The 27174-nt window shown below is 35.1% G+C and overlaps 1 protein-coding gene across 1 annotated transcript in view; it reads right to left on the bottom strand.

Annotated features, from left to right (window-relative positions):
• The window catches only part of LOC134527334 (protein espinas-like), a 1109625-nt gene that overhangs the window by 102972 nt on the left and 979479 nt on the right, over positions 1-27174 (bottom strand). The window contains exon 5 of the mRNA XM_063359914.1: positions 15549-15791. Within this exon, the coding sequence (XP_063215984.1) occupies positions 15549-15791 (243 nt within the window). The remainder of the gene's footprint in view (positions 1-15548; positions 15792-27174) is intronic.

Genomic DNA, 27174 nt, shown 5'->3' with positions numbered 1-27174 from the left:
ATCTACAACTGCAAGCAAGACAATGCTAAAGAATCCTTTATAGTTGAAGTAGTCACTGCCAGTGTTGAATGGTGCTTGTAGCATTACATGTTTCCCATCCATGCTGCCAATACAGTGAGGGAAGTTCCATTGTCGGTTATACTCTTCAGCGTGATGTAGCCACTCATATTTTGTAGAAGGAAGCTGCAATCAGATGGAAGAAATTAATTATCTAGTACAGCCAGTATATATTTATATAGCCTAGTATATTATTTATATTTATAGCCTTTATTTGCTACATTTTCTCGTCGTAGAAAATTGTGCAAATGCACACATGCCACCCCTCTCAAAGTAATATCCTCCTGCTTTAAAAATAAAATCAAAGTTTTAATTTTAATTTCTAGTCTAACCAAATAAGCTTGAATAGTGTAATGCTGTGCCACATTTTTCACTAACGTTTTAGCCGGATTAAAGCGTTTTAATGCATGTTTTTGTGCTATTTGGACATCACGCAATAATTTGCAATGCATATACAAATACATTTTTTATCATACTATTTAGATACCCTCTTTTTTTCCAGGATGGAACAGAAGTAGACGAACCAGCTCCTTTTGAAACCAGTGATATTCCCCAAACAAGTGGTGGAAATATTTCCTCGTGTGAGACAATTTAGTCTGAAATCAGCCCCTCCACTAGTAATAACCGTAAGCACTGCAAACGTAAAAGGAACCCTGAGGCCCACGAAGCATATGAAGTTATTAAAAAACTTCAATCACAGATGAAACAAAAAGATGACTGCGATGTATTCGCTGAAAATGTCGCTTGTCAGCTGCGTCAAATCACCGATATTCGATCCCAAATGATAGCAAAACATAGAATAAATAAAGTTTTGTTCGAAATGGGAATGTCTCAATTCGACATTTATTCTAACCCGCCATCAAATGGATCTTCTAGGCCTTCAAGCGCTGGTCTGGACCATAAGTTTACACCAATAGCCGACGCGCTCGCAGTCGTCAGCAATCTGGACAATGGTGATGACTCTGTAAAAAAATACCTATACAGAATTACAGTAATTTTGTTTGTTGTTTTTGGCCCTTTTTCAGTTTTTGTTTATTGACCTATATTATACTTTTTTTATTTAAACTTTAACTTTAAGTTTAGCCAAATAGGCCTACATTCATTTCTAAATGTTTGATAGACCATAATATTGGACTTGTGGTTATGTAACCTGTAATGTATTAAATAAATGTTAACGATAATAAAGATATTTTAAATGATTAGTAATATGAGTTATTATTTAAAAACGGGTCGCCCCCAGAAGACCGTAGCGACACTAGACCGTACGCTACCTACCTGGCCAATGGTAGTGGGGGGGGGGCGGGTCATGCGGGTGGGGGAAGGCTTTCCTCACGCCAGTTAGCCAGTCATTTAGCTGTTCCTTCAACACGCCTGCGTTCACAGTCCTGACAGAACAACCACGCAAGTCAAAGTTTATGTTTTTAATGAAATTATTGATAGTTTATTATAATTTTTAATTAACTGTTGAAACGCATTTGTTTAGTCACTTAAGCTAATAGTTTAATTAAAGGTTACGGTAAGTGATTGTTTTTTAATATATCGAAATGCGATATAATTTTTATAGCTTAATAGCCCATGAATTTTAGTGTTCTACCTGAAAAAAAATAATGCAGTTTAGAAATTTGGCACAGATGTTCCTTTGGGTGTTAAAAATTGATCCTAAAAAGTCCCCATCTCTCAGATGCTGGCTTCATACATTTTTAAGGCAATAAGGGCGTAAGTGCCGAAATATGCATATCACGACTGTTGCGTGAAAAAAACTCATTCTAATATATCAAAATTTGGTCAAAATTTTAAAGTTAAGGGCCCTTAGTCCTTAATCATTCGTTTTTATTACTTTATACATGGCAAAAATTATCTTATAACCTAATTTATACTCAACTAATGGAAGTAAAATATATCACTGCTCTATACAATCACCAGTTACATCAAATTCACCACTGATAGGCAAAAATATACCTATATAAAAATTTCCCGTTATTTTATTAGCTTTAAATCGGTTGGTCAAACATGTATATGCGATAATAATTGACTGACGTATTAAGGATTACAATGAACTACTGTACAACAATGGGTTTTTGATCAATTTAGGTCAATATTGACTATAGCATATTACCTGAAAAAAAATAATGTAGTCTTGAAATTTGGCACAGATGCTCCTTTGGGTATTAAAAATTGATCCTAAAAAGTCCCCATCTCTCAGATGCCGACTTCATACTTTTTTAAGGCAATAAGGGTGTAAGTGCCGAAATATGCATGTCACGACTGTTGCGCGAAAAATTTTCATTCAGTTGTATCGTAACTTGTATAAGATGTGAAGTAAAAGGCACTTAGTTATTTAACATCCATTATTGTTGCATAATACACAGCAAAAATAAGAAACCTGATCTAAAATCAATTAATGGAACTACAAAATAAAAAAATAACCAGTCCATTAAAGTCCTCTTCATCAGAACGATCATTGATAAACAACATTAGTGCATGTTGCCCCACGACATTTGGTGCACATAATACCACACTGCAATCCACACTTCATCCGCACACACTCGCATTTGTGGCTGCATTCACTTTTACAGTTACATGATATCAAATTCAGGAGCTGTTCTGGAGCTGTAGGAAGGGATGTTGTTATAGGAACAAGTGTGCCACTCACACTTTTCCATCCCCACTCAACAGGATCTAATGAATGGCCCAGCCACTCTTGCACCTGTAGGTAAACCCGAAGAGAATGCTGTTCACATGCGGCACTGGTTGGTGGAAGAGAGGCTAGCTGGAAAGAAGCACTAACAGGCATCTTTGCTATCTTGCAGGTATACATATATACTCTCATTTCATCCAAAGTGGAATACTTATCATGTCCCTGATACATTGCAATTGCAAACTTTTCTCCAGCTGCAATAACTATCTTCTTGTCCGCATGTGGACATGTAAAAACATGTACTGTTCTCCGAATGGAAACATCGTTCTTGATGATGTTCCATGCTTGCTTCTTTCCCTTACCGAAGAAAGCACTGGTTGTATCTGATCCGGTCATAGCAAAGATCTTAAAAAGGTGTGAGGTAACCAATGAGAGCATTAGTGTAGACTGCAAAGTAGTTATCGATGGAGGATACCTCTTGCATGTACTTGTGTGGCCAAGACCTACTACATTTGGTCAAATATGTGAGGTTTATGTTACATTCGTCCAAAAACATTTTTCTGTGACAGAAACTGTAGTGTTTGATGGTTATGACAAGTTAACCACTAAAGAGGAAGAGCGAAGGCGGCGTTCTGCAGGGAGGTCTTCCACCGATATTTCAATAGCTGCTAACAATGTTGTTACATCGACGCAAATGGACTTTCTGAGGAATGGCCATAACAAAAATGGGCTCATCAAATTATTAGTAACTTATTTTCTAACTTCAGGTCATCACGCAATTCAGTGCTCAGGAGATGCTGATACCACTATAGCAGCTATTGCTCTTCAGTATTCAACAAGCTGTTGTGTAAAAGTAATAGCTACTGATACAGACATCCTTGCGATGTTGACTGCGAGGTTAGAAGATGCACACATTGAAATTGTCCATCCACCCTCAAGCAAGACAACAGGAAAGATTTACAGTATATCAGCTATTCAGCAGGACATTGGTGAAATGAAAAACTATGTTTTGTTTTGTCATGTTATGTCAAGTTACGATACAACTGAATTAATATTTTTCGCACAGCAGTCGTGATATGCAGATTTCGACACTTACGCCCTCATTTCCTTAAAAAAGTATGAAGCCGGCATCTGAGAGATGGGGACTTTTTAGGATCAATTTTTAACACCCAAAGGAACGTCTGTGCCAAATTTAAAACCTGCATTACTTTTATTTCTGGTAAAATGCTATAGTCAATATTAACCTAAATTGCTCAAAAACCCATTGTTGTGCAGTAGTTCCTTGTAATCCCTAATATGTCAGTCAATTATTATCGCATAGGGTAGAGTGGGCGAATTCCGATCACTTAAGCAAGATTGTCCATATTATGACAATTTGTTACGGAATGGAGGTGTAAAACAGAATATATATTCTCCTATATTATGACTTGACTTGTGGGTATTAGAAATAAAGAAATTGTTATTGGTTTGGGAAAAAAAATTTTTTAATAAGTCATATGTTTGGTCGGAATTACCCCGACGTTTGGGTAATTCCGATCATTTATATTCACCAATATATTTAAATTATTTTGGACATATGGCTGTCACTTAACTAATACTTAAAGCACAAATAAATGCATAGCACACTACAAGCAAATGAATTAAAATATTTTGTGTGGAAAAAAAAATTGTTCAGACAAAATAAAAATTATGTAAATTATAGCTGATAAAATCAACTCTTAAGTGATTGGTATTTATGACTTCCAATAGTCACAAATATAATTGTCTGGTGTATCAAAACCAGTGCACTCTGCATGAGCCCACTCTGAACACGAAGTGCACCTATACCAAAGTTCATTGTCATGTCCTTCATCTCCACAAAGAATGCAAAAGTCTTTGGCATTGCTTATTGTTGGTTCTATGTCATCACAAGGATCAGCAACTGCATCATCTTCTGAGGAACTAACTGGAAGTATCTTTTTATGACTGTTTCTTTTTTGGCCGGGAATCTGGGCCTAATTCTCCATGAAGTCCTTTCTTCTTTCTTATTCGAACATTTTTTTTTCAACAGCCCTTTTTGCCCTAGCATCTTCAAGACATTTATTTTGCGGAGTTGAAGTTAGGATCTGAGAATGCAATTTTTTCTTCTAGGCCTTGTCTTTGACTCTATTGCGACCCGAGAAATTATTTTTGGCACTGGAGCCACATCCTGGAAAGAACACGAAGGACCAGCACAACTGGAATGTGTAAAATCCATATTGGGCGAGACAATTCTGTTCCCAGTAGTTGAACTTAAAATAAAAGGAGAAGTGACAGTGGTAACATTTTCAATTCCTCCTTCTATGAAAGACCTATCCACTCTTGCAGGTTACTGGGAAAGAATTCCTCTTCAGAAAAAATATCTGGATCTAGAGGGAAAATTTCAGTTTTCCGAAAACCATTGACTGCCTTCTCAATTGTTGCTACCTTCATAAACGCAATGTTAAAGAGTCCTGAAAGTTCATCTGGACTGAGTTTTTCGTGGGGATGATTTACCATCCATCTTCTGCATGCTTCGTGGTAGGCCTTCTTCAGCGGTGCATAGAAAGCAACATCCAAAGGCTGCATTCAATGGGATGTTTGTGGAGGCAGAGACAGCATGATTATTCCATTGTGATGACAAAATTCATATGACTCGTGAGATATGTGGCTGGAATGGTTGTCCAGAACAAGCAATACTGGATTGTTAGGATCTGGTTTACAAAAGGCACTGAAATGTTTTAGCCATGCTAAAAATAGTTCCTCGTTTATCCAGCCTGACTTCGAACACTGATACAAAGAACCTGGGGGACCATCTGTGATTTCGGCACTTACGCCCTTATTGCCTTAAAAAAGTATGAAGCCGGCATCTGAGAGATGGGGACTTTTTAAGATCAATTTTTAACACCCAAAGGAACGTCTGTGCCAAATTTCAAACTTTTTTTTTTTTTTTTTTTTTTTTTTAGGTTTGCTTGATTTTTTCCCCTAAAATGCCTGGGCTATAAGTTTTAAACATTATAATATGGGTGGTAAATAAACCTACACATGTGTAGATCTCATTTACTATTCACTGTTATTTAGAATGCGTTTCTATATTAACTTGCGGTAAATTATAATATCTTGTTTTTACTTGTAAAATTAACTCTGTTTATTTTTGCACCTTACATAATATATCTTTGAAACTTGTAACTTAAGTTACTTTGCCCATACGTTTATTTCAATCAGTTTTCGTGTATTTAATAAAATGTAGAAGTAACTTTTAAATACATCTTTCATTGTGTGAAAAACGCTAGGCGTTAGTTATTCGCGCGACAATTTTTCACCCAGTGTAGGCCGACTTGTTTACTTGGAAAGGAGGGCTCCCTCCCCGGCAGACTTCTCTCTCCTGCCCTGGGGGTGCCGCACAGCTAGTACGACTTTCATGCTCCATATTATGTCTGTTGTACTTTTTAACAGATTAAAGCGGCTTAGCCCACCCATTCACGTTAGTTTATACAGTTTACATTTATTTTTGATAAATGTTTCGTTGGGTGCATGGTTACACGATTTGTTGATTAAGTTCTGTAAAGTTACAATTACGCCTAACAAAAGCTGTATGTAAAAATTTGTTAGAGACTTGACAATGACTGTTATTGTTGTTATTATTATTAGGTACGTATATAGTCTTAATAACAGCTTCAAATTATTATTGTTATGATTATGTATATCGTCATAATAACAGCTTCATATTCTAATGTTAAATGCAAAATTATTAAAAAAAAAAATCTTTTTGTAACAAACATTCTACAGGCGTAGGTAGTTTCGAAGTAACTATTCTTCTGGAAATATTTTTGAAACTTCTATAAAATCTTAGAGCATTTTAAGAACTTAATGTAGCTGACATAAATACCTATCTGTTCGCCAATCTTCAAAAAGGATTGGTGTAACATATTCTCATATTACATGAAGCGAAAATATTTTGAATGTTTTTAACTTAATGTCTTAAAGATATTCATAATATGTCTACTAAGGTAGTCATTAAATTATTTTTGATTTTCAAACACTGTTTTTTATATCTTACACTAATGTCATATAATTTTTTTTCGGACAAAGGTTTAAGATAATCTTAAGATTGTTATTAATAAATTCCAACGAAATTGATACTAAAAAATTTACTTTCTTTTTAAATTTCGAACCCTGTTTTTATGTTAATAGTTAGTTTCATGAAATATTATTTAAACCAATTATTTTAGATAAAACTTAGGAATTTTTACAATAAATTATATTTAATTTGATAGTAAAAGTATTTTAAAAAAGTAATGTATTTTTGTTTTTCTACCCTTGTTATTTCCAGCCCTTGAAGTATTGGTTTGTATGATCAAAAATTGTTTCAAACTAAAGTTTTAAGTAACATTATATGATTAACAAACAATTTGAACGGATTTGAAAGTGCACCACTAAGGGAGTTATGAATTTTTTTTATTCTGCCCCTTATTTTTTTAACCCCTTGTAGCAATAGTACTTCCAATCAATTTTATTGTTTCAGACAAAGGTTTTTGATAAAAATTATAAGGTTTACCAACAACTTGAAGAATGTTATATTGTAACTAATGAGAGTTATGAGTTTTTTTTAATTCTACCCCTTATTTTTTCAACCCCTTGCAGTAATGGATGTTCCGATCGAAAATTGTTTAGACAAAAGTTTTAGATAAAAATTATATGATTGATACACAATTCGTACGAATTCTATGTTGTACCTACGAAGGAAGTTATGATTTTTGCCACCAACCCTTGTTTTTTCAACCCCTTGAAGTTGTGGTTGGTCGTATAAAAATTTATTTCAGATGAAAGATGTACTGAATACTTTAAGGTTTCACGATAAAGGGATTTATGAGTGTACATGGTACATTATGATTTTTTTTAATTCAACACCTTTATTTTTTCCACCCCCTGCAACAATGGTTCGACATATAAAAAATAATTTCAGACAAAAGTTTTAGATAAAAATTATAAAATTTACTAACAATTATAACGATTTTGATGGTGTACTTACTGAGGGAGTTATGAAATATATATATTTCTTAATTTTTATCGTTATTTTATTTACTACATTACTGCAATGGTTCGTCTAATCAAAAATTGTTCCAGACAAAAGTTTATATAGAAATTATAAGAAAAATACATAATTAGTACAAATTTGATGCCTTACCTACGAACACAGTTATGATTTTTTTTGTCCGCCAACCCTTGTTTTTTCAACCCCTTGGAGATACCGTCGGTCGTATCAAAAACTTATTCAGAGAAAATATTTTGGCATTACTCCTAAGAATTTTAATAAATTCAAAGGATGTGATATTTTCCATATTGCGTGATTTAGAACGATTTTTCTGTTTTTGAAAAAACCTTCCCCATTTCTACCCCTTTCTTCGGATATTGCTCATTAACGAACTCGATCGAGATTTTCCACATTTAGATTTTCTATATTAGTTTGGAATTGATTTGAGAAAAATTAGGACAGTTATCGCGTCCACAAGAAAGTGATATATATATATACACATATGTATAAATATACAAGCTTTTGAGTTGACGATGGTTTTGGGGTCTATGGACCATGAAACGAAAAACTATGTAAAAAAAATTCCGGAAGTCGCACCTTCGTAACGGCTACAATAGGTAGTACCTATTTCTTTGAAATCTACCTAAAATACGTAGGTATTAAAATTCTTCTATGCTAATGCACAAAGCTGTTTCGAATTGCTGGCTCCCTTGAGTCACGCGAGACAATTCATATGCTCCTGGGGTTCTCCTGAAACAGTAAAATCTGCAGCTGTGTACATCAATTTAATTTTACCAAAAGAAATGCATTTACCAGTGGTGATTGTACTTTGTTTCTAATTTTATTTTTGGTCAATGTTACTGCAGAAAATATTCTTTCAGTTGCTGCGTATGAATGAGGCAAGCATAGCATGGCTTTAATGAACACTGTTATAGAAGGGAACATTTGGTCTCCTACAGCATTTTTCATTCCAAAAACTGTATTCCAAAAATCCATTATATTTCTTCTCTACTGTAACTTATAGGTAGCTATATTGTGTGTAGGTGTTGACACTGCATTAATAATTCAATTATTAACTTAATTTGATTGTTAGGTAAAAAGTGTAAGACTATATGTATGTACAAATCCTTATTTTACTTAAAAAACACAATAAACATTTATTCAACACAACACAGTACACTATAATGACACAAGGATTTCCAACAATAAAATATTAGAATTTTTCTTCCTAAATTTATATATTAAAATTATTATTTATATGAATATAATATCACGGATGAGTCAGAAGTAGATGATGTACACCCAGGACAATACGTTGAGCACTATTAGATAGAACTCCAGTCAACAATACAATATATGAAAACAAACAGGAAATCGATTAGGAAATATTCACAACATAAAATTAGTGTTATAAATTAAATTAATCATATATCATTTCCAGAGGTAAATACAATTTTTGGGTTATGTCAAGTGGCTTTAACTTGGTTTGTTCAAATTTCTATTACAGATGTTGTTGACAGCTTTTAAACATGAATGCATGTAGTTAATTGGCATTTAGACTGAGCATAAATAATAACAATCAAACGAAATAGTATGGTAAGAAAATAAATAAATAGTACTTAAAATAAAATCTGTGTGGGTCATTGTTACCGCACACCATAAATTCGTCGTCTTTCTTCAGTGCTTCAACAGTCTTTAATAAACGCCATTCCCTATCCAGGTTATAGAAATATTTTTCTTCAATAACATTAAGAAAACATTTGGCAAGTGGCATTATACTGTGATTGTCATCTGATTTATACTTTTCTGGACTCAGCAAGGCTAAACCTTTTAGAACAGAGTCATTAAAATTTATTTGTTTTAAAACTTGGCTCCAAAATACAACATAGAAGGCCAAACAATTAACTTTCAATAGTGTTAACCTGCATCACTTGGTCTAACTATGCTCTTATCTAATCCCATCAAAAAGAGCTTCCACTCTCGCTCCTAGATAAACTTAGCTTATGTCTAAAACTGGCCGTTGTCAGCTGTATTTTCTTTTTCAATTGGATTATTTGAAACATATTGATGTTTCATGTAAGATTTCATTGTCAGTTTCATTTTTTCTCCCACTGATGAAACCAGAACATGAAAACGATATTAGTACATTGATAATCTAAATTTAAATTAATTATTACTGTCGACAGAATAAAAGCCAGGAACAAAAAATATGACTTAATTAATGCCGAACGACCGAATTGAGTTCCTGACCTGACTCGTCGTCGTCAACTGAAAAATTAGATTCCCTTCCACTCCTGTGTGTGTTTGAATAACACTTAATAATAAAACAATTTAGTGTAAACATAATATTATATTCAAGGCAAAAAACTCGAAAAAGTACTAGCTGGGGACACCCTGATTGTGTCTGAGAGTTGGCGTACTTATGTTGTTCTTCTCCTGGTCACGTTCCCTTTCCCCTCTAGCTACCGGCCAATGGCAGCGAGGGGGCGGGGCTAGCAGTGATTCTGACACACTTTTCTCTGATACGGTCTAATGACCATACGGTCAAGCGGTGTCGCCCCTTAAAAACTCAATATCCCTAATTACCTTTACGTTGTCTCCCAACAAATCTATCAGAGCAGCACACACTTCTGGTACAAATAAAGAAATACCAGTAGTAGATTTTATTGCTTAAAATTATAAAAATATATTTGCCATAAAATACCCTAGGACCTTTTAGGGGTGAGAGTGGGGGATTCTTAAACAGGTTCTGAGTCTACAATATTTTATATTATATTATTTAAAAATGGCTGTCAAAATAACAAATATAGGCTATGTGTAGTCTACTTATAACGTCTTACCTTTATGTTATCCTTCAGAAGATTTATCAAAGCCTCGCACACCTCAGGTACAAACAAAGATATGGTTGATTTTGATATCTTGAACAGGTAACTCAAGCTTGTGTATGAATCTCCGGTAGTTAAAAAGCGCAAGGTTACAGCTAGTTTTTCCGTTACAGAACTAGCCTTTCGGTAATTCGTATCCATTTTCGAAATTTTGTGACCAATCATTAAAGTTAGATATTCAAAATCCTCACTGGTCATTCTTACAAAGTTTTTAAAACTTCCGTCCGTTCTCAGTTCACCTGATAGAGGGTCAACATCATCTCTATTTAAATCGTCCAACAGGTCGTTTCCACTGTACGTAGCTCTGGAATGCAGAGACGTCCTCACCCAGTATCGTCTCGGCCTACGTTGCTTTGACAACACGACACACGCCGCCGCGGCTAAAATGACATCCTCGACACTTGACATCCTGTGAAGGACTGATCCCAGGAACCAGAAGGCAAATCATAATCAAGGTCAAAAGTGTTTCAACCTATTTTCATGAAGCATGGAAATAAAACCATGAAATAAAAATTGCAAACATTTATTTGAAACTACTGTTTGCAACTGTTGTTTGCAATAAAAGTTTGCAACTCGTGTTTCAAACTCCGGTGTAAACGCGGCTTTAGTGTTCTTTACAGATATCCGCGCAGGATGAAATCAATTACTCACACGCTACAGCAAGTGTGATGCCTTACGGTAAAGAGGGCCAGCAACATCGTCTCACTGTAGCTAGAGTGTGTAAAGTGGTAAGTGTCTCGACAGCATTGCTGAATGTACATTACTTTACACCGCAGCAGGATAAAAGCAGTGATCGGAGTGTTACATCAAGAGTTGTGCCATACTGTGTGAATTGCTTATACGTGACAGTACTATGGTTGGAGCTACTAACCAACCCTACTTTTAATGTGACACGAAACAAATATTAAGTATATTTTATGTGTGGTTAAAACAAGCAAATTAATTCTAGGTATCATTTTGTAGAAAATATCAAATGTTGGGTGCCGTTGTAAATACAATTACTTGAATGAAATCCACGTTAATTTGTTTACCCTGAAAATTATATTTTCCCTAAAATGGTTGACATTTCAACATCGTATCTCATCCTTACAATTACTACACTGTACAATATTAATAACGATAGTAAATTAATTTCAAGATAAATATTAAATCAGTCACAATGGGATATTAATGAATTCCAAGGGCAGGGAATATTTATCAAAACAGTTAAAATCAGATCCACAATTCTCAAGCAGAAATATACAAGGATGCTAGATTAATTCACTCTCATTATTCTCGAAAACTAAATATTTACTTTAAAATTCAAATTACAGCTTACCAACAATAGGTTCTCAGGATAGTATCTGAAATACTGGGAATGACATTACATGTCGAAAAAATGGATCCAAGTAAAGCAATTGGAGGAAAAAATTAACTTCGAAATTAAACTTGGTAACTTAGAAATTCATCCGTAAAGAGTTTATATTGACATGTCGATATGCTATGTTATACTATATCTATTGTTAATATGACCAGTATTTATTCTAATTAATAAAATTATTCTAAAAGAATTTGAGTCATAAGTATGCTTATGTCCATAACTTTAAAATGTACACGCGAAACTGTTCCTTGGTTGAATGGTTTTGACAATTTATCCTTGAGACAAATTCGGTCTCAGGACCGACCAACTTTGCTCTGACGTTCTCGATGAACAACGAACTCAACGGCAGAACTGCTGTTGCTCTGCTATCGGAGCTCCGACCTCAGGATCTTCGAACGTCTTTCCTTAGGCGCTGTACAGAAGCTCGGCCTGGTCCTCGCTGGCAGCGGGTTCCAGGACTGCTGTTTGGACTGCAACCCGCGCAGCTAGCTCCAGGGACTCCGACCTCCTTGCTTCTCCGTGGACTGGGTCCTAGATCTGCTTCTTGTCGACTATGGTCTCCGGTAACTTTTCTTTTGAGAATGTTTAGGTTCTCCCTTGCGTAGATCAGATCACGACGAAAATGTCTTCGAAGTAAGATTTTAGACACATACTTTCTATTTCTTCCAGAATGTTTATTTCCAGTTAAATAGCGGAAACTTTGCCACTTCCATCAATTTCAATAGAATTAAAACGTGAAAGTATTGTACTCTGGTAACATTTCGTAGAACGAACTGTATTCTTAAATCTTGAAATACTCAAATTCGTAGAAAATATTCTTACAGTAATGTATTTTTCCCCCCGGAATTATTGGTTGAATTCAACCGACTCTATTCTCTTAAATTAACTCTTCGAATTATTTCATGAATATAAATTTCAAGAATCTTCTTATAACACGTTTAGGGTACAGCACGTCTGGAATAAAACTCATTCGCCAACCGATGGTTACGCTGTGTGGTTCTATTGAACGACGACTAATTTGTTCTAATTAAAACAAAAGCGGTTCATTCCTACTCGGATGTATCAAAACGAAAACGACCAATCATAGGATCCGTTACAAATTCGTATACTTACATAAATTTAGTGATATGGTTAAACCATATGAATTTTACGTAGAAACTACGTAGAAACATATGTGTTATTACCGTAGAATCGTTTCAAAATGTTTCACAGTTATAAACTAGTTATCATTATGAAAATATAAAAAATTAGTAAAAATGTAATTATTTTGTTTTCATCGTTAGTTAGAAATATTTTACTAAACTCATTAAGCAAATATAAAATATTGAAAAAAGGTGTTAAAAGTATATAACCATCAGAAAACATAGAGAATAAACATAATTGAATTCAAAACACTGCAACGACTAAAATATAATTCATAAATTTAATATCTCTCGTAACATTTTAGCTATGGAGGTGATATTCCTTCCTTCATAACGGCATGAAGGACAAGCAACACACAGCATTACTGTAGCTACAATGTGTCAAACATATAAACAACACTGTTGCGTGTTCATCACAGATATCCGCGTGGGATAAAGGCAGGGACCCACACGTCACAGCAACTGCGGTGCCTTGCGTAAAGAGGACAAGCACCATCACCGATGCCAGGGATCTAACATAGTTCTAAAGTTGTGAAAACTCTTTTCTATGACTTTTTGAGTTTTGTAATACATATTCGAGAATAGTTTTTGCTACAATAAATTTTCTTTTGGACACTAATACGATTGGAGAGTCTCCCAATGTTCACGAATGGGAGTTTATATATTAAGTGCGTATATTTTTTTTATGTTTATGCAGAAGCACTTGAGTCTGCCATGATGACGAGATCGGTTCGTTGGTAGCGATGACGCGTTCTCCCGCCTGTGGGCCTCATTGTTGTATTCTCAAATACTAACGACAAGCCACAGGCGGGAGTTGGACCGCAGTTCCAAGCTCCTGTGCACGAGGCTACAATCACTGGCCACATGAATGAACCAGTCAGGCCGAAGGCACTGCCATTAATGGGCATAGCCTCGCAACCGGGGAGCTTGTAAAGCTACGCTCTGGTGTAGAGAACACCGCGACACGGCCCGCAAGCAGGGAACCCGACAACACTCACGTCCACCGTCTGCTCGCAGTGCGCACGCCAGGTCACCATGGAATCATAAATTATTTTTTAGAACTAAGTATTAAGACGGATTGTGTTGAGTGAAGTTGAATATGAAATTTAAAACAACGGTTATTTATGCCAATTGATTGAGAAATCCTGCTTTTGAATCGAAGATTAAAAAAAAAATCCCTTTCGACACAGCATACAAGCGTAGGTAGATTTCAAAGTACCTATTTCTTCTGGAAATGTTTTGGAAACTTCTATTAACTCAAGGGACATAAAGTACATAACATACTTTATGTTTCCCAATATTTAAAAAATAATATATATATTATAAATGCTCTCATATTCCATGCAGCGAAAATACTTTGAATGTTTTAACTTAATACATCCATCATTGAATGTCTTAACGAATTTAATATTATGCCTACTAAGATACTTAATGTAATTATTATTGATCTTCAAACGCTACTTTTAATCCCTTGTCCTAATATGTGGTCGTATAAAAATTGTTTTGGACAAAGGATTAAGGTAGTATAAAGAAGGTCATTAATAAATTCTGAAGAATTTGATACTAACAAAGTTATTTTTTTAAGTTGAACCCCTGTTTTTACGGTAATAGTTCATTTTATCAAAACTTGTTTCAGCCAAAGATGTTACATAATGTGTAGGAGATTAACAATAAATTATAATGAATGCGATAGTTTATTTATTAAAAAGAGTAATGACATTTGGTCTTTCTACCCTTGATATATTTTTTTTATGTTTTATGATATAAAATTTACCTTGGACAAAATTTTAAACAATATTTAAAAAGTTAAACTAAAAGAAACATTAATTCGATAGAGTACATGGTAGGGAAGTTTACTTTTCTTATTTAAATCCCAGGTTTTTTCAACCCCTTGCAGTTATGGTTTGTATTATCAAAAATAGTTTCAGAAAAAAAGTTTTAGGTAAAAATTATAAGCATCACAAACAATTTGAATGGATTTGAATGTATGCCTACTGAGAGAGTTATGATTTTTTAAAATTATAACCCTTATTTTTTCAACCCCTTGCAGCAAAGGTTTTTCTAATCATTTGTTTTTACTTTAAAAACTAACTTACGCTTTGTATAGTTTTAAATACTTCAGAGAAACATGTGCGTAGCCATTCATGTAGCAGAATGGCTGTGTGTAGCTAAATGTAAAGCCGATTTCGTAGACTAGAGTTTGGCATGGTTGGGGAGTTCGGCTTTGCATGCAATGCAAATCTGAATTAGATAGCCAAAAAAAAGTCTAGGTAAAAGAAAATAGACTTGAAGAAATGCACAGTTGGGAAAGAGGCTCTGATACTTGTTGTAATATAAATACTAATGGAAAGGAAACCAGCAACGAATCTGAAGTGAACTCGGGGCAGCTCCATGCTGTATGTAATGTGTGAAATACGGCCACGCCGGCACGCACCGAGTCGCAGGCCATGGCGGCGCACAGCTGCCTGACGGCGCCGCGACCCAGCGCCTCCCTCTTCCTCTGCGCCGAGAACAGGCGCAGCTCCTTGCGCTCCTCGTCGCTGAGGCCGTGGCAGTAGCGCACCTCGTTGTCGTGCGGCGGCAGCTGCTGCAGCAGCTGCCTCACGCGGCTGCGCTCGCCCGCCGAGTTCACGTACGGCACCTTGTCCTCGGGCAGCGCCGAGAAGTACACGTGCACCTGCGCCACAGTTCATATCTCATATCTCATATCTCATGTGTTATTTTAATTACATTCACAATGCCCCATATCGCAACATCAGTCAAGTGGTCAGTAAATTCAGGTTATAAATAATAAAAAAACCAAAGTTCAAAAAGTTTCGCAGTTTAAATTTATAGGCATTCTTCCAAAAGTTTTAAGTCCCCAGCCTGCAAAAAATTATTAGATACCTAGAGTGACTAAACCTTTTTGATACGCAATCATTAATAACAATTCAAAATAAATTTCAAACATGCTCTACTTTTGGGTGTGCCCGGGGAATGGGGATCATTTGCGTCAACAATTATTAATCTAATAACTTTGGCTATCCACGGTGTAAAAAAAATTACTTTTATAACTTAGCAAGGTATTTGATATAATAGCTATCCTTTCATATAACTTGCTAAGTTAGCAAAGTAATTATTTTACAGTATAATTAGCGAAATTCATTTATTATAATTTTTTATTGAGAGCCGAGATTTACTTGCCTTTCAACTGTTCTCGGCTTTAACGGGACACCCTGGATTTATAATAAAATATAACTGAAAATGCAAAACCTTTGATCATATAAATTTTTGATAGGCTTAATATTTAAGGAGATACTGGAAATGATGAATTTTGCACTTTAAATAAAGTGATAGTGTTAGTCACCCAGTGTTTACCAATGTTCGTTTATAGGCTTATTGAAAACATATTTGAAAATGAATAAATATAAATTTAATAAAATTCAGGACTAAATATGATGTACTAGACAAATTAGTTGAAAGGACAGCAGAGAGGTGATCTCGGTGGAGTTTGGACCTCCCGAAGACAGGCCCACTGGGGCACGCAGTAGCCTTACACCTAGCTGCATATATACACCAGCACCGAGACACGCCGTGGAGAGTTGTTTGCGCGGCTTGAGAAACACAGGTGTGGCTAATGACGCCAAAAACGAGCGGGCATGACAATATTTTCTTTAGAGTGTTCGACTTGACAAAGCTCTAAGCACGGAACTGTTCGTGGCGAAGCACTCGTGCTCAGACGTGCACCTGCGGCCGGCGTGACGTCACGCGTCTCGCGCCTGGCAGAGCGCCCGTGAGCCCATCCCACACCATGCCTGATCCCTGCTGTACCTTCTGTTACACCCATGTGCACTATAGTGGGTATGCCAATTTGTAGCAGAAGTAGAAATATAGTTACCCCATACACGCGATAAATAAACTGCTAACAGCCAACCAGCAAACGCAGTTGCCGACCAAGTCAAGCATATCGGAGTAGGAATTAACATTTATAGTCAATTTAAATAAATACTGAAAATATACAAAAATTAAAGCCGTTTACTCTACAATAATTATGTAACATGGTGAATGACTAATATTTTATCTTCTACAAATCACTTTCAAAGTATATAAGTAACTAAGTTGTTTTATTACTAAAAAAAAAATACAGTGCTATTTTAGAAAACGAGGCTGAATTTTCCTAGGTAGGTTAGTTTGAAAACCTAGTAATATACGATTATAACTATAGAATTTGGGTTTGCTTTAATATAGTTTGTTTATGATATAATTAAGAATTTTACATTATTTAAACAGATATTTGAGATATTTCACATTTAAAATAGTGCTAATATTTCCGTTAAAATGCTACCGATTCTCATTTTTTAAAACATGTTAATTGATTGCTTACTTATAAGAATACTTTGAGAAGTAGTAACTAACCTTTTTTTTACCATGCGAGAGAAAGAAAAAAGCATAGTTTAATATAGTAAAAGTGCCTTTATTAAACTTTTATCTTAAGTGAAAGACAACTATCTCGCATTTTCATTTAGGCTAACAGGTGTGCAGTACCTAAGAAATGTTAGTTTATTTATAAATAATCTATTGACATTCATTACCTAAAAAGCGTAGGTGTTTTTTAGAGGATTTTTTAAATGTAAGTAAAAAATAAAGTCTTAGGTTTACCTAGTACGAAATAACCAAACCAATTAACTGTTTTATTTATTGTATTACTAGCCTATAGCAATTAAGTGAAAATTAACCCTTTTTTTCTTAAAGCGCATTTTGTGTAGTTCAGAATTATGTAATTAAAAAAAGACAAGTTTTACCAGTGATGCTACCAGGAGCGCTCTGCCCGGACACACCTAGTATCGTGAGTAGCGCGAGTAATGGCATGAACACACTTCCCAGGCACAGCGATTAGCGTAAGTAGCAAGGTGCATTACGAGGAAAACTTTTCCCATGCCAGCTAGTTGTTGGAAACAAGATATTTGGACGAGGATTCTGCCCAGGAATAGCTAGTAGCATTAGTAGCACGGTGACAGCACTGAAGCCAGCCCCACACAGTCGCATTTCCATAGCAGTTTTCATGCATTTTTTATGTTAGCGCCCGCCCCCGGTAACCCGGTGTAGATAACATTTCAACACCCTCTTAAGCCGTCTGGATCTGGGTAATAAATTTTCATACCCAAAGTCAAACCTAAACTCGTAATGGAACGTGTTTTATTTTTCTGCTATACCCACGAGCCGAAGTGGTCAGGATGGCAACTAAACCAATTTTTGGCTATATTAAGTTTTTTTTAATTTTAAATATTAGGGGACGTAACAAACGTATTGGTGTGCTGAATGAAACGTTATCATAGTAACACTGTCCTGGAATATATTCGTTAAACTTAAATATTCATAGCAAGAAGGCATCACAACGTTTAAAATACGTAAGAAATCTTGCATTACATTTACAATACGTAATATCCTCCACAAACAGAACGGCGGTGTTTTTGATGTTGTATAAATCCTTGTCCAAACATCTTGTTATCCAACAATTAGCTGGCATGGGAAAAGTTTTCCTCGTAATGCAACTTGCTACTTACGCTAATCGCTGTGCCTGGGAAGTGTGTTCATGCCATTACCCGCGCTACTCACGATACTAGGTGTGTCCGGGCAGAGCGCTCCTGGTAACATAACCACGCTACTTTGCCTGGGAAAAGTGCTGCTAGTAACGTCCCAGCGCTACTCAGAAACCTCATTCTTTCCGTGCATAGTGTTTATTGTGACGTCGCCACGTTTGTCATGGTATTCACTTTACCCGGGTAAGGTGCTTCTCATAACGTCACCGCACTACTCAACGCTACTCACTATTTGTGCATAGTGCTCCTCGCGACGTCACTACGCTTCCTACACTGGTACACTGTGGCGTGAGTAGAAAAGCGACGTCACGAGGAGCACACTGCTGAAACACAAATAGTAGCGGGAGTAGCACGTCACGAAAATATATTTGACTGAGTAGAACGAACATAATGCAAAGCGCAGTAACGCCATAATGTTATGGCTGCCTCGTTCCTCACTAGTTCCTCGCAGCTACTACCCATCCGGGATATCCAACCAAATCAAATAAATTTTAAAATAATCCAACAATTAAACCAAATTATAAATCCCACCGAAATCACAACCTCAGCACCGTGCAAAATATGTTAAGATAAAAGCACATCTACTAATGGAAGAAGATACTGTAGGGGACAGGTATTTTAAGACTATTTAAAAATAAATATATTTGCCCAAAGAGAAAATATGTAAAACAATTATTTACAATTCTGTCTGGCCTTGAATTGGTCTTATCATTTGAGTAATTCTTATTGTCTAGACTAGGTGCTACACGTGTAAAAGGCTTTTACTCATTTCTTAAAAGCAAACATGTAAAGCAAGCAAACATTGTATTATTTATGGATTATTTCAGAATAAATACAACTCAGTTTGATAGTATTCCCTTAAAATCAAATCCCAGGCATCATCCCACATATCCATCTTCCTATAGTCTTCTATCGATTTATTCCATAAACATGGTTTTTTTCGTACTCCTTAATGCCAGGGAAACCCTGCCCCCCCCTCCCCCTTGCCCTCCTCCACGGGTTCTACCGCCAGGAGGTGTGTGTTATAGTTTGTCTTAAATTTTCTATTACTAATCTTGGGATATAGACATTACGATATTGAAAGAATAGATCAGCCCACACTTTTAGTTATACATATATGAATTATTTGGCTGATGAACAAAAGACTTAAATGTGAATTAAATTTTGTAACGTTTAGTTCATTCAACGATGAAAGTGTGTTTTTATTTTTTTAACGGTAAGTTTATTTTATTTGTATTTGTTAAAATGAACATAAAATTAATTCTTAAAGTGCGTAACTTAGTCATTTCAGTTAATGCGTCAATATTACATGGAACATTTGTTGTTATCTTAAAGTAATCAAGTTCTACTTGGAGACCATCCAGTGACTTACGCGACTAAGTACTGCATAAGCCGGTCTGGCATCGAAAATACGCAATCACAAATAAACAACTTCATAATCTACAGTGTGCAGCCATGAATTTTATGCACGGTAGATGCCCAACTCAGCATTAATGGCAACATTCGCTTTTCAGCAGTACCTACCGTAAGTGTATTTCGCTGGAAACTTAACGTCTACGGGTTTAATTATATGTTCACCGTCTGTGCCGAAACCAACACGGACTGGTGGACTGTCCGTGTCATACACTTGATCACGCCGGAAGAGTGGCCAGATAATTTCAGATATAGTAGCCAAATTGCCATTAATGAACCCGGGGCACATTTTCCACCATAATCCGACCTTTTGGATCGGAAATACACTCCAAATCGAAAAATCATTGAGATTTAAAATTTTCAAACTTTGGGTCTTTTAGTGTAACAGTAGACCCCAGGGAAAATTCCTACCATTCCCCGATCTCATGGATGCACAAAAAGGCTGTTTATTACCCATATCTCGAAATTAGTGGCTTTTCTTTACCCTTTGACCCCCCCCCCCAACTGCCCCTTATAATAAGGTCTTAAGTTATCAAAATATTGTATTGTCAGAGGTTCTTTATATGTATGAATAATTTCAACACATTCGGACGTCAAAAAGTGGGTAAAAATTGAATGTAAAGATTTTTTTACAGAGTTCATTTTTACTTACATACAGGTGACGTTATTAAAAGCGTGGTAAAAATCATATATTTCCAAATCTACTAGATATAAGGTTCATATATTAAGAATTAACAATAAGCATTTAAAGTTGCGAATTATTAATTTTTTTAATTTCATTTTTAAGGGGGGAAAGGTGGTAAGTTTTGTTTAAATATAAAAATCGTATCTTCATAGCAAATAAATCTGTATTGAGCATTAATAACATAACATAATGAATTTTGTTCTGCGTATTTACTATTTTTATAAACGGAGGTAAATCATAAATCCAAGTTAGTTAGGCTGGAGGCTATAAACTGATCACGAATAACGTATTTTACATGATTGTATATCATTTCTTTTACCATCTACTCTTTTCATATATTCGACCGCAGAAGTGGTTAAAAGGCGCTCAGTTATGTTTTATCATAAAAGTCTTATCTCTGAAGCTAATTAAGCGGGATGTAGGTTATGCGGTATTATTAATAAACATGCCAAATCTACCAACTCATTTGACTACTTATTGAAATTATATTTCTTAAGGGGTGAGAATTGTAAATATATGTTAACATTTAACAATAATATTTTTTGATTTAATCAAACTCAATACAAGATTGGAAGGATATTACTAAACAAAACTTAACTACTGTAGCGTATTCATTATTAGAAATAACCAATCTTAAGTTTTGTGTAATAAAAATAAATAAAACAACGCCATAGATCCACTAAATCAGCATTGCCAAGACAAATTTAAATTTAAGATAAATTTAATTTTAAAAATATTTTGGTTTTCACATCTATGTTAAAAATAACGGGATGAGATTGGTTTCATTTGTTTAACGGATTATATTTTTACTAAATCTGTAGTTCTGTATTTTCACATAGGCATTAGTAGTGTACACATGTCGGCCCGGCGCCTGAATTTGGGTCGAGGTGCGAGGTTCCGATCGCCATCTGACGTCACGGGACAATCTTGAATTATTACGTCACCGTTGCTGCCGCCAATTGGACCGTTTTTCGCCGGTGAACTGCCTTCACCCGCACTGCTGTCGTAGATTGTTCAGATGTGTGCAGTCTCCGACCTCCTTGTTCGAGATGCATTGCCGCATGCATGCGTGTTGGAACTTGCTTGGAGATATAAGTGTATTCGTGCGGAGAGACGACGAGGCGAGTGTAGCGCCGGTCTGCTCCGAGCTGCAGTCTGCCACACGCTTGGATCGCAGTGCAAACAGTCAGCGACCCTGTTGCCAGATTGGTACTACCCGGCTTCGCAACATTAAAACTCTTTCTTTCCAAAAAAACACCGTGTTTTATAATAGGTTTTCATTTGTTAAGTTTTACTTTTTATTGATTTTTTGAGACTATTACTTAGTATCATTACAGTTGTCATTCTGAAAGAAAATACTTCAATGTTAACACCAATTATTAATTTACAGGAGAAACGATTTGTAGCTGTCGATCACTATTTAAAACAAAATATTCCATTAAATTATGTGATATTCTCAAAATTATATTTTTTTAAATATTAAATAATATTAAAAACATTGTCAAACATTTGAAATCCTGTTGGTGTCTTCCAATTAAATTTCGTCAGAAATAAAAATTGATTATTATTAGATGACGCTCTTATGATATGCAACAGTAAAATGTATTTACAAGATTCTCATTCTAAATTTTCCTTGAATAAATACAATGTTTCAGATACATTTAATACAATTTTTACTGCATGAAAAATTCGTGACTTAAATAATTTGTGCTCTATGGCGTATGCCTGGCACAAACAGAGCATACCGAAACAAGGACAGCGCTAATGACAGAAATTGTGCATTGGAAAGAGATAGTAAATGCCCATTGAAATGCACACTGTAATCCAAAGCTACGGCCACACAGGGCGCTATGTCACTACGCGAGTAAAATAGGGGGGGCTGAAATGTATCCAATCAGAATGGTTACCAATCCTTAAATTATACATCCTCATGTGCCCAGAGCAATCCGGAATGGTTACCATTCAGGATTTACTGGCAAATATCGTATAATTGCAAATCCTGAAAAGTATCCACTGTATGAATGGTTACCATTCCGGCTTTTACTGCAAATGTGCTGCTAGAAAAAATCCGGAAAAGTGTCCTCAGTGCGAATGGTTACCATTCCGGATTGGATAGTTTTCCGTGTTCGTCTGCAAAATACGGAAAAGTATCCGCTGTCGGAATGGTAACCATTCCAGTTTTGTGTGCGCAGATATAAAAGGGGGCGACTGAAAAGTATCCAATCGGAATGGTTACCATTCCGTAAATTATACATCCTCATGTGCCCAGAGCAATGCCGAATGGTTACCATTCATGATTTACTGGCAAATATTGTATAATTGCAAATCCTGAAAATATCCACTGTATGAATGGTTACCATTCCGGCTTTTACTGCAAATGTGCTACTAGAAAAAAATCCGGAAAAGGGTCCACAGTGTGAATGGTTACCATTCCGGATTGGATAGTTTTCCGTGTTAGTCTGCAAAATACGGAAAAGTATCCGCTGACCAGTTTTGTGTGTGTAGATATAAAAGTAGCTCCTAAAGTCCTGAATGGTTACCATTCCGGTTTTCCTTGCCAATGCACTTAATTTAAAAATACTGAAAAGTTCCCGCAGTGTGAATGGTTACCATTCCGGGTTTATTTGACAATGCACTTACTTTAAAAATCCTGAAAAATGCCCGCAGCCTGAATGGTTACCATTCCCGTTTTCGCCGCTGTTGCACATCTCATAATAATCCTGAAAACTATCCATTCGGAAAAGTATCCGCTAAGGGCGTGCAGTTGACTCATTTACCCGTTGCTAGATGGCAGCAGTGTTATCTGTACACGAGAGATGGCGTGCATAAAACATTTGTATATGAATTTATGATGAATTATAATATATTTTCTTTTAGAAAGATATACTACCCATATCTGTGTTGCGAATAACTGGATAATGTCAACTGAAAATAAATTTTAGTGTGAACAATATGTTTTGTAAAATATCTCTGAAAATGTCTTTTGATTTACGGGACTGGACTTGACAATTAAAAACATAGTATGTATTTTAAATTTAATTTTTTATATTTCAGAAATATTATGCCTACTGCCAAATTATACTTGAGTGTTCATGAATACAAAAGTATCTACACTAATGGAGTTCTTAAAATCAATTTTGTTTGGGCAAAGGCAGAAAGTTAGGGATAATATTTCGGTCATCAATCATGGTCTATATAACCAGTTCATTTCATCCCGCTATTTTGTTGTTATTGGTCAATCGCGTATGACGTACTTGCCAGACCACTTTACCGCGGGAATTCAAAATTTACACGTGACTAAAAGTCCGTGCTCAAATTTTCGTACTTCTTGTGTAATGTTGGCAGACATGATGTATGTGCGTCCTGCTGTTCTTGTAATACTTTCAACAGCACTGCGTAATTTAATGCTAATCTGTTAATTTTTTTAATTTCCTTCGAAATAAATAATTACCTTTGCTGAAAAATCATATTCAGTGTTATATTTTTGCCACAAGATGCTACAGTGTCAATAAGCAATAGCCATTTGTAGTAGTAAACAAAGCTGCTCTGTGGATCAATGAGATTTTTTTAGCATACCAGTTTGTATGATTGCAATTATTCTTGAAGATTAGTTGAGCAATAATTGGCTCTGTAAATCTTAAATATCATGTTTCTGTGCGGCAAAATTATCACACTTTTGGCTGGACTTCAGTATGAGCATTAGCTTTTGTTCAAATATGCACATTTCCTATAGCCGAGTAGCTTGTTTATTGCGTTTTTAAAGTGAAAATGTAATTTGACATATCTAATAACCAAGTAATTATGTATGAATTAAATGATTAAATATATGCTGTAATTCTGCAGAGTTACGACTTCTTAAATATTGGTTGTCTGTAAAGTCGGTTTACAGACGAAAGTTTAACGTGACGTCATAACAAACCATTGATTAAATGATTGCATACTTTTATGAATAAAATTTAATCATTTTTATTTTGATAATTTAAGAATAAATACTTGAAATTATACTAGTAATTAGATATTTAAAATGCAAGAATAATTAAACTTTATTGCCGAAATTGTTGTTGTAATAAGCAATGAAAACCACATTAACTTTTCACTTCACTTTATAAAAAGTCGACGAAACAGTTCACGTGTACATGACTTGTAATTAATTTTAAAAACTGGCGTTTAGCTATAAAGTTTAAATAGAATTATGAACAAGTTTTCATATAAATAAACTGTAATAAAATATCTATCAATTATATGAATCACCATAATTATTTAGTCAATTGTAACATAACCTATTATTACTGCACTCGCCGACAGATGCTACTTTTTTTAATAATAAAAGAATAAATACTTGAAAATGTACTAGTAATCAGATTTTTAAAATGCAAGAATAATTAACCTTTATTGCCGAAATTGTTGGTGAAATAATCAATAAAAACCTTATTAACTTTTCGTTTAAATATAATTATGAACAAGTTTTCATATAAATAAACTGTAATCAAATATCTAACATAACCTATGATTACTGCACTCACCGACAGATGCTACTTTTTTAATAATAAAATAATAAATACTTGAAATTCTACTAGCAATCAGATTTTTAAAATGCAAAAATAATTTACCTTTATTGCCGAAATTGTTGTTGTAATAAGCAATGAAAACCAGAGATTAAAATCCGTCGAGAATATTTATGTTTTTATTACTTCCAGTGCTCAAAATGATATGAAATTGTGGCCCCGGCCACGAAATTTTATTTATAATTCATTAATAATAACGCCCATCGCAATAAAATAAAGGTAAATATGTATTAAGGAGTGCCTGGTTCCCGCGATAGCGGATAGATATCGCGATTCATTCGGTTCACGTCCGTCACCGTAGATGACAACACGATAGGGGAATAATATTTCGTTTTTATAACACGATTTTATAACAAATACGCATCCCAAATACACCAAACTTATTTTAATATGTTACAATATGTTTTAAAACATTGTGCAAAAGATCCCGGGTGTAATTTGAATTATTATGTGTAACTGTAAAACATCATTGTTCGTTAAAAACGTATTTGAATTTTCAACATTACTTTTAAATAACCGTACCGATTGTGCTGAAAATCGGTGGACGATCGTTAAATTACATAATATTAATAATTCAAACGACGAAAACTTGATTGAAAAGTCAAATCGATGGTTGTTCCAATCGAGTGGAAGAGAGATGCCACGCATGCGTACAATGAGCATAACAGGACACATCCGTAGTGGAACATCCGTAGTAGGACAATGTGCGTTACGGGACACTTTTTCGTGCGTGCAGCCGGCGTCCATCGATTTATTAGACGTTGTCACGTCAAAAAGAGTGATTAAATGACGCCACATGTGTTTCAAGATAATTCCCGCTGGGAATATAATAGTTTGGCGGACTATTATTAAGTGATTTTACTACGAATTATACGTTTTTCCGAAGGAAAAACGTGAGTTACCACAACTATTGAAGGCAAGTTGCGGGACGCATTTTACCGTGAGTTACGACAATAATATAACTGGCAACTTTCTACTATCAACCAGGCATGACTGTCGTGGTTAATCACTAGGGACGCCAACGTATTTTTGCAGTAATCGTAACGCCGAGACAGTAAAATTGACTATCCGACGGTAAATAAGTGATGTGCATTGAATAAACATTAACTTTGATAACTTTTTTTCTACAACACAAACAGTCTTATTCACACAGGTCCAGAGGTCCAGAGTGCTAGAATCTCATGCTTGAGCTAACCGGAATATTTATAATTAACAATTAGAATCTGACATATTTAAATAAATTAAATAATTAATTTAATTTTTTTTTGGTTTTCTGAAATATCTGGATTTTCTACACACTGTTCTATAGATTATGATCAACATTAGTTAGTTAATATTTGAGCTTAATTTATTCCTATTTATTAACTGGAGACTGATTGTACTTTTGATTTGTTTAATCAATAAAGTAAATCTTTCATATTTATTAGTGAATTAACATTTGTTGTATGTCATTTCTATGGTTTTCCCAGCTCAGTATTATAGTTGAACAAGCGCCCAGGGTATTTAATTACTTATTTATGTTCAGTCCTTTTAATTTTCTTTTTTTAAGTACGTTTGTGTACAGAAATGTGTACGAAATACACGTTTTCTTTACGAGACCATTCTACCTATTGTCAACAACTTGTGTACTTCAGACGAGAAGGAGTATGTAGACCTACTTTCAAGACATCACGCGTACTATAAATAAAGTTTCGGAGTCCTCAAACAGTCAAAAACTGTGTTTTCAGACAGCCCTATTACAAAATATAACAATATTGTCTTGCATTGAACTTTTATACATATTAAGAGAAGGCTATGCCTTAACATCGCCATTCCAAA

This window comes from Bacillus rossius, chromosome 1 (genome assembly GCF_032445375.1).
Source record: "Bacillus rossius redtenbacheri isolate Brsri chromosome 1, Brsri_v3, whole genome shotgun sequence".
Taxonomy (NCBI): Eukaryota; Metazoa; Arthropoda; class Insecta; order Phasmatodea; family Bacillidae; genus Bacillus; species Bacillus rossius.
This window is presented reverse-complemented; position numbering and strand designations above follow the sequence as displayed.